An 8,706-nucleotide genomic window follows, 5' to 3' on the forward strand; every position below is an offset into this window, starting at 1 on the left:
TCTGTACCCCAAGTAAGGCGATACGCCCCGACGGACAGCGACAGGGCCCAAAGGAGAGGGGCGCCGGAGGATGCCGGGAGCAGAGCCGGGGGCTGGGAGGGTCCTTAGCTGGCTCCAGGGCCCCCAGGAAGGCCCGTCCAGACGCAGGGACGCTCACAGCCACATTACAGGGCACCGTGCAAAGCGGGCTTGAGGCCGGCGGCTGACGTCACCGTTTTTAAACACACAGAGAAGTAGCAGCACACTTGTGACAACTTTTTGACCCCTTAAATGACGCCGGTGGCAGGCTCTTCACCGTCTTACCAGAGAGCCCGGGGCTGGGTTTTTGTTTGTTTGTTTGTTTCGCTTTGTTTGTCTTTTTTTCCAAAAAAAAAAAAAAAAAAAAGACACACCCACAGAACCATAAATAATTTGGCGGCAATATATACACATTTAAATAATTAATTTAAATATCTTACACCTACTCTCGCCTTAAACTGTCCATCTGAAGAAAGGCCCCCCGAGCGCCCAGACACCGGGGCGGGAGGCCAGGGGTCACAGCCTGGGCAGGAAGTGGGTGACCTTCATGGCGGGTGACACTCGGCTCCCCTTCTTCGTCTTGCCGTTCTTGCTCAGGGCGATGAAAGTGCCCGGGTACCTGTAGCTCTCGTATGCGTTGTAGTTGTTGGGAAGGAGGATCTCTTTGAACTTGCACTCTTCCGCGAAGAAGGGCTGGGAGGGAGAAGGGACGGCGTCAGGAGGGGCCACCTCCTGGCCAGGGAACCCTGAGGGCCACTCGTCAGGGGCTCCTTTCTGGCCCGGCCCTGCTCTGGCTGAGAGGTGTCTCCTGGGAAGCTGGGGACAGATGTGGCCAGCCCGCAGCAGCAGCTGGTGCTCCAGCCACCTGCCCTAAAGGCTCCCGTCCTGCGTCCTGGGGCTGGAACCCACCAGAGACGCTACAGAGAAGGGCTGCGGAGGGCATCTCTTGAGGGATTTCAGGGATGGCAGAAATCTCCCGGTTCCCCGTCCTGGGGCTCTGCCCCTCGTTCGCACTGGCCCAGTTCACCGCACTGCCTCAGGCCGCTTGTGTTTGGGGCCCGGGACGGTGGCGATCCTGTGACCCACACCACAGTCGCCATGATCCAGGCATCGGCCGGCCTGGAGAGGTCGCGAGCGATCCTGCGGGCGCCGCGGCCCCAGCCTGGGGCTCCGCCGGCCCCTGCGGTACTCACCGAGCCGTACAGCTTGCCCTTGCTGTTCATGGCCACGAAGAACCGGCTGGCCACTCCGAAGATGCTCACCACGCCCCGCTCCACGGGCGAGAGCTCCAGCAGGCCTGGGGGCGGGGCGCCGGTCACTCCGGGGCAGGGGACCCTGGCCCGCCCCACGCGGCTCGGACGCCCCTCCTCGGCCTGCGAGCCTCCGGGCCCCTCATTTCTGGGGTGCGGATGGATGCAAGGGTCCCCCCCACCCCCCGGGGCCCAGCGGGCGCGGACTCGCTGGCCTCCCTGCCCGGCCCCCGCGGCGGCCGCGCCCAGCCCCGGACCGTAGGACCCAGGAGGCCCCGCCGTCCCGGACCTGGACGCGCTCCCCGGGCCCCCGCGGGTGCCGCTGGCTGCGCCGCTCGTCCCGTGCCCACGGGCGCAGGCGCTGGAATTCGCCACCCAGAGCCCGGCTTGGCTTCCGAGGGCGGGGAGGCGGGGCTCGGCCGCCCGGGTGCGCAGCGGCAGTCCGCGCGGCGACTCCGGGGGGCCGAGAGCGCTCGTGTCCCTGCGCCAGAGGGGCCGGGACCCGAGCCGGTCCCAGCTTCCCACAGCCGCCGGCAGGTGCTGCCCCGGCCCCCGCCCCACTCACTGTCGCTCGTGTCCGCGTGCACGCCGCCGATGCGGCCGTCGGGGAGCACCTGGAGGTGGAAGCCGATGCCCACGTTGCAGTAGAGGCGCCGCAGCCGCTTGATGCCCAGCAGGTAGTCGCCGGCGCCGCTCTGGACGGCCGCCTCCTTGGGCTGCGAGGCCACCGGCAGGCGCGCCAACGAGCGCGCCACCAGGCTCTCCCAGCGGCGCTCCAGCTCGGCCCCCAGCGTGCCGTTGGGGGCGGTGGGTGCGGCGGCGGCCCCTCGGCCCGCCCAGGGCGCCAGCACGGCCAACAGGAGCGCCGGGAGCAGCGCCGCCGCGGCCGCCCGGGGCCCCGCCATCCCAGCCCTCGGGCCGCGCGTCCGTCAGTCGCGCCGTGTGCGCCCGGGACGCCGCGGGGCCGAGCTGCGCCGGTGGCGGCCGGCGGGAGCGCACGGCCGGGCCCGGGCGGGGAGTGCGCGGCCGGCGGAGGAGCGGGAGGCGAGCGACGGGGCCCCCGGGCGCAGGCAGCTACCCGGGCTGCATGGAGGGGCGGGCGGCGGGGCGGGACGCGCGGCCCGGGCTGGGACCCTGCGGAGCGGTGCGCGCCTCCCTGCGCGCTGGGCCGGCCGCGACAGAGCCGCTATATATAGCCGGGCGCCCCCTCCTACTCCCGCGGGGGGCCGATCGCGTTCGCCCGGGCGCCCGGGGCGCTGTGGCGCTCGCGGCCGGTCGCAGGCCGCCTGCCAATCAGGGCTGGGGGAGGGGAGGCGGCCGGGACGAGCGCCGCTGGTGCCACCTGGAGGGTCCCCGGCCCCCGCCCCTGGCCTCGCCCGGCTCGCCGACCTGTTTGGCCCGCCCCTTCGCGTCTCCTCCACCCCGGCCTTCCAGCCAAAGTTTTGCCTCCCGCACTTTGTCCCCGCCCGTCCCCTTCTCTCCGCCTCTGCCTGAGCAGCTTCTCCGAGTGCCGCCCTAACCCGGGCACCCTCAATTCGCAGCAGCCACTCTTGGCGCCTGGCTTCTTGGGGACTCCCGGGAGCCCGGCTCCTTTGCTGGGACCTTGCAGCCCCTCCTGGGTTTGGGGGTAGCTTGGGGGCACTCAGCAACGCGAGAGCCCGGCCAGGGAAGGAGGAAGCCAGCGGTCCCAGCAGGCCCCTCCTGCACTCTGGTTTGGCCGCCCGCGCGCTCTGGGGGCCGCGACAGCGTAAGCCCGGTGGAGGCGTCCCCGGAGCAGGGTGCTTCCGGGTGGGCGCTGCCAAGAGAACGCAGGGGGAGAGGCAGTGAGGAGGGTGTAGCCCGGAGAGGCCACAGCCCTGCGCCCTCTGCGAACATCCTGCACCACGTCAGGACAGGTGGCAGGGCGCAGGGACAGACAGGATTTTCGCCGCCCTCTGCCCTTTGATTTGCAACAGAAATAGTCAAGTGCCACAGCCGGAGCCCCCTACCTAGTGGGGACCCAGGCCAAGCCTCTGGAGACACCCTCAGCATCTGTTGTCACTACTCCCGCTGCGCCCCCTGATGGGGGCGGGGCTCACCCGACGCTCTAGGTGCTGGCTCACCTCCGTGTGAAAATACCTGTTTTCTGTGGTACCTGAGGAGCTGGGCCTCCACCTCCCAGCAGGTCCTGCCCAGCCACAGCTCCGGGGGGGGGGGGGGTCGGAGCCCCCCTCAGCCCCTGCTGCCACCAGCTCCTGCGACCAGAGATGTCCTCAGGCCATTTCAGCCTTCCGCACCTCCTACCCCATTCCTGCCAGGGGAGCCCTCCGACCCAACCTCTGAACCCTGTAGGGCTCCCACACCCCGTTGGATGGAACCTGGGAGATTTGAAGTCTCCATCCCGAAGCCCAGAAAGAGGTTGGGGGGGGGGGCTTGGCAGGACCTGAGCCAGGCCTCCAGCCTCTTCTGTGAGAATCTAGGCCCCCCTCCGGGCCTGCAGCCTGCCAGAGAAGCGCCAACCCAGAGACTGGGGCCCTCCTGGGCTCCAGAGCTGCTGGTCAGCTCAGAGCTGCTGCAGGGACCCGGGACCCCCCAGATGAGACTTCGGATCTGGGCCAAGAAGATCATTCCGGCCAGGGTGCAAATGCAGGAAACTGAGAGACACCCCTAGCCTGCCCCCCTCCCCACTCTCCGTGCAGCCTTCGAAAGTCCTTCTCAGTCTCCAGGACGCCCCCTGACCCCCCATTTGCAAAGCAGCATGGAAGCTGGGGTGGGCGCGCCTCTGGGGAGGTGGCCCCCCTGATGTCTTGGCAGCCCGTGGTCCTGTTTTCCCAGGACCCCCCTCAGGGAGCTCCCATCCCGTGCCTCCTGTTTGCTGGAAAGTTCGGCGAGGGAATTTAGCGGCTGGTTCCTCCGGTTGGCCCCCCAGAACTCCTGGCCCACCTGCGCACACTGTCGATGGTCCTGGTGACTGTCTTTGGAAGGACCGACAGCCGGCAGGGGTGCCAGGAGCGGGGAACTCGCCGTCCTTGCCTGTGCAGGCCTCCTCAGGTGTCAACGGGGCTGGCAAGTCACAGTGACGTTGAACCAGCCGGCAGGAGAAGTATTCGCGTTTCCAGGCCCCGCGCCGCCCCCTCCCCCACCCCGTCTCCTGCAGTCTCTCCCTTGGCCCCATCCGGCTTCTCTCCAGCCTCCTCCCTGGAGGACCGTCCCCAGGTTTTCCCATCACTAGGGAGGCCTTCGGGTGGCCCTTCCCCACCGAGGCTGTCCTCTGTCAGAGCTCCTTCCCAGCCCTCGGGACGTCCCTCCACTTGCTTGCAGACCCTCCGTTAGTCACGTCCGGGAGCAGGCACAGGCGTGTCTTATTCCCAGCTGTGCCCCCGGGGCCTTTAACAGGGCCGGGCACACAGTAGGTGCTCAGTACGTGTCTAGCGTGAATGGCTGCCTGGCTCAGTGCAGCCTGGAGCCTCTCCACCTGCAGATCCTCCAGTTCAAGTGGGGGACGCCCAACCCCTCGCTGTGCCCGGGGCGGGGCGCTGGCAGGGGCAGCAGGATCCACTGCCAGCTCCCCCAAAGGAAGCTCCACACCGGGTTTTCGCCTTTAATCAACGGGAGGAATAAGGGTACCAAGGTGGCGAATGTTTCCAGACCCAGCCCCCTTGAGGATTTGAAACAGGCCCTACCCACACCCCAGGGACCCCCGTGTACCACGAACCTGGGGGCCAAGGAAGCGTGTGGGGCCCTGTGGAGGCTCTGGGCTCCCAGCCTCCTGCTCCGTCCCCGTTAGCCTCGGAACATGGGCCGTTTCACTTCTGATCGTGGTCAGCGTCTCCATTTGCAAAATGGGCTTATCAGCAGCTACGTGGAGGGGTGGGTGTCAACCTTAACAAGACACTCAGCCCCATGGCGGCAGCTCCTTGTTGGGGTTCCGACAGGGCCTGGCTCACAATAGCTGGTGGGAGTTTGCACAACAAGGTCATCTTTATCCTCGAGGACGCTGCACGTTGCTTCATCCCCAGTGACTCGAGGGACCCACCAAAGGCTCCGAGCTGAGCCCTCCTAACCGTGACCTTTTCTAACCTACGAAGCACCCCACGATGTCATATCATCACACGGGGCTTTTCCTCTCCCAGGAGTGACAGGGCTTCTCAGAACGACCAGCCCAGCCGTCAAGACCTTACTTGGCCTAATACTACTACTAATAAAGAAGCCAATGTAAATTCCCAGTCCTCGGGGCAGTGCAATGGCAGCTCAGCCAGACGGGGCTCTCCGGCTGCAGGAACTTAGCAAATGCTCCCCGTGTTTTCTCTGCCCAGCTTCCTGCTCTCCACTTGGCCCTCACGGTAGGGCCTTCCTGCAAGGTGTCACTCTGGGCCCACTGGATTCTCCTCCCCCTTGTTATTCTTCTGGGTTCTCTTTGACCTGGAAGCTGACCCAGCCAGGTGAGAGTGACAGGTGCAGGGACAGTTTCTCCAACCAGAAATCAGTAAATCGGTTCACCATGCAGATACCCAGGTACGTCCATCCATGTACATATCAGACACCCAGGCCTGGGAGAACTGGATGAACCATACCCCGGTTTCCATATCTGTAAGCTGAGGAATCCTTGTTCTCATGTCCAACAACGTCTGGGAGATTTAAATGGGAGGATGTGTGTTTAGCACTTAGACCAGGAAGGCCATGCCGACTTCAGATGTTGCTGCCCTGCTGGAGCACTTGGCTGGGGAGCCAGGGGCCCGGCACATGTCCTGACTGTCCCCCCCCCCACACACACACACCACATAACTATGGGCAGTTCTCTTAGAGCCCAGGATCTACCTTCACACACTTGCGGAGAGAATGAGAATTAGATGCATAACCAGACCTTGAACCTGAGCACCTGTCCAGATAAAAGCTGTGGCCGGGATACTTATTGGGTGCTGTCGGAGGCCAGTCCGGGCCAGGCCTGGCGGGTCTGCTCCTCTGCCTCTTATCCCACAGCAGGGAAGGCGGGAGGAGCTTATCATCACTCCAGGTCACAAGGCTGACAAATAGCAGAGCCAGGACTCAAGCCCTTGAGGTGTTGGACACCAAAGCCCAAGCTCCCAGCCACCCTGATCCCTGCCTCAGTTTCCTCTTTTGGGAAGCAGAGCTCATGGTCCCAACCGTGTCTGCTCCACGCGGACGTTAGGGATCCAGACCATGTTGGGGAAATCTTTTGTGAGCTCCAGAGTGGGGATGAAGCTCCAGGCAATGATGTCACAACCGTGGAAAGTCATAGAACACCGTCAGTGCCCCCGCTGCCTACCAGGCCCTTCTCACATTTCAAATCAGACAGTCGGAGCCAGGAGGGACCCACCCAGGGGTGCTGAGTATGATCCTCCTGTTCCACAGTGGACAGTGGGAGGCCAGAGAAGGAAAGGGTCACCCAGGGTTCACTCAGGGGTCTGTCCACTCTGGCATTGTGTCTCCCTGCCCAAGTCAGATAGCCGCGGACCCGCGGAACCTACATCTTGGGGAAGGAGAGCCCCCAAACCAGAGAGCCACCAGGAGGCTGCCGCTCGGGGGTTGTGGGATGTCCTCTGGGACACACACGAGGGCAGGCTCAGTGGAGAGTGAGCAGGCCGTCGGGATGGGGACATTTCCACCAACACCTGCAGGGTGAGAAGGGGCCGGTCAAGGGAAGGGTGGGGAGCTTTGGGCACAGCGGACGGTGGGGCAAAGGTCCAGAGGTGGGCAGACCTGTGGACCAGGCCAGGGTTCTAGTTCACAGCGCTGTGACCATCCCAGGGGTCTGGGGGCTGACCACCAGGAAGGCTGGGACGGGTGTGTCATCAGAGGTGAGACGGGGCTGGCTCCCCTGTCCCTAGGCTCAACGTGTCCCAGCACCTCTGACAATGAGGCCACCCTCTTCCCAGCAATGCCAGGGGTCTGCCTGTTTGGGCGGGCGTGAGAATCAGCCAGGTTCAATGAGAGGGCGCGAGAAACACCCGTGTGGGAGGGAGCCGGACCCCCGTCCCTCTCACCCGCAGCCTGCAGGGCCCTCAGAGGATCATCCTGGGGCAGGTGGGGTGAAAGGCAGGTCATTGCAAAGGTCAGCCTCAACGCAGGCAACTGGGCCCTGCCCTCCTCCTCCCTTCCTTCTCCTCTCCCTTCCCACCCCATGCCCTGGATGGACCCGCTGGGCCGAGGGAAAGTTCTGGACAACATGCTCAGCCTGCGTATGGCATCTCTGCCCCAGATGGGTCTTTTCTCTTTACTTCTCCCTGGGACGGCAAAGCCAAGAAAAACCCCAAGGTATCACCTATGGTGGGGACTTGGAGACAGACAGGCGGGGGCCAGATGCCGGCTCCTCCCCTACGGGCTGTGTGGCCTTGGGTAAGTCACACCCTCCGAGCCTCTGTTGCTTTTTCTGCAAAGCCGGGTCTACAACGGTGCCCACCTGCTCAGGTATCTGGGACGACTGAAGGAAATGGGACCTATCATCCCTTGGGGAGGGGCTGGGGGGCCCTGCGTTCTCTGAGACAGGAGGTCAGGGGAGGGACCCTCCCTGGTTGAAATCCAAAATGTATCAGGAAGCATTGCAAAGACCGTCTCTAGTGTATTCTAAATATTGATTTTTTTTAAGTTTATTCATTTATTTTGAGAGAGAGAGAGAGAGGCAGGGAGGGGCAGAGAGAGGGAGAGAGAGAGAGACAGAGACAGAGAGAGAGGCAGGGAGGGGCAGAGAGAGGGAGAGACAGAGACAGAGACAGAGAGAGAGGCAGGGAGGGGCAGAGAGAGGGAGAGACAGAGACAGAGACAGAGAGAGAGGCAGGGAGGGGCAGAGAGAGGGAGAGAGAGACAATCAGTCCCAAGCAGCCTCTGAGCTGTCAGCACGGAGCCCAATACAGGGCTCGACCCCACGAACCGTGAGATCATGACCTGAGCCGAAATTAGGAGTCAGAGGCTCAGCTGACTGAGCCCCCCCCCAGGTGCCCCTATGGATTGAAACGTCTTAAAAATGATCTTGTGAGCGTTTTTGCTCTGGATTTTGTTTCCATCACAAACATTATTAATACGTAATTGATCAAAATACTGCGAACATAATACCAACCTCATTCACAGAACGGGCGGGGGTGGGGGGGGTGCTCTGTTACCATGAAGTCACTCAGGGATTCGAACACCTGCCCAAGCGTGTGTTCAAAATCACGACTTACCACCCAAAGTGGTTTTCCCCACTCTGTCCACTGACACCTGGACTAGATCCCTTTTTAAAATTTGTCAACGGTAAGGACGCAGAAGCCTCCAGAGTCCGCGAAGGATTTCTCACCAGTCACCGGCAGCCGGCGTTTCAGCTTCTGGGCAGTTCCTCCAAAGGCTTTTCTGCCAAGACCTTGGAACAAGGCTGAATGGTGCCAGCTGTTTTGTGACCGGGGGGGGGGGGGGGGGGCACGGCATTGAGCCCGATACAGGGGAGCAAAGCGACAGGCGGGGCGGA

The 8,706-nt window shown here is 63.5% G+C and overlaps 1 protein-coding gene across 1 annotated transcript; it reads right to left on the minus strand.

Moving 5' to 3' along the window:
* Positions 1-363: 363 nt before the first annotated feature.
* FGF4 (fibroblast growth factor 4) lies at positions 364-2,173 on the minus strand. Its single transcript, XM_043581963.1, has 3 exons — positions 1,834-2,173; positions 1,212-1,315; positions 364-711 (listed from the first exon to the last, which is right to left on the minus strand). The coding sequence occupies exons 1-3, from the start codon at positions 2,171-2,173 to the stop codon at positions 535-537; spliced, it is 621 nt and encodes a 206-aa protein (XP_043437898.1). The 3' UTR covers positions 364-534.
* Positions 2,174-8,706: the final 6,533 nt, after the last annotated feature.

This window comes from Prionailurus bengalensis, chromosome D1, assembly GCF_016509475.1.
Source record: "Prionailurus bengalensis isolate Pbe53 chromosome D1, Fcat_Pben_1.1_paternal_pri, whole genome shotgun sequence".
Lineage (NCBI taxonomy): Eukaryota > Metazoa > Chordata > Mammalia > Carnivora > Felidae > Prionailurus > Prionailurus bengalensis.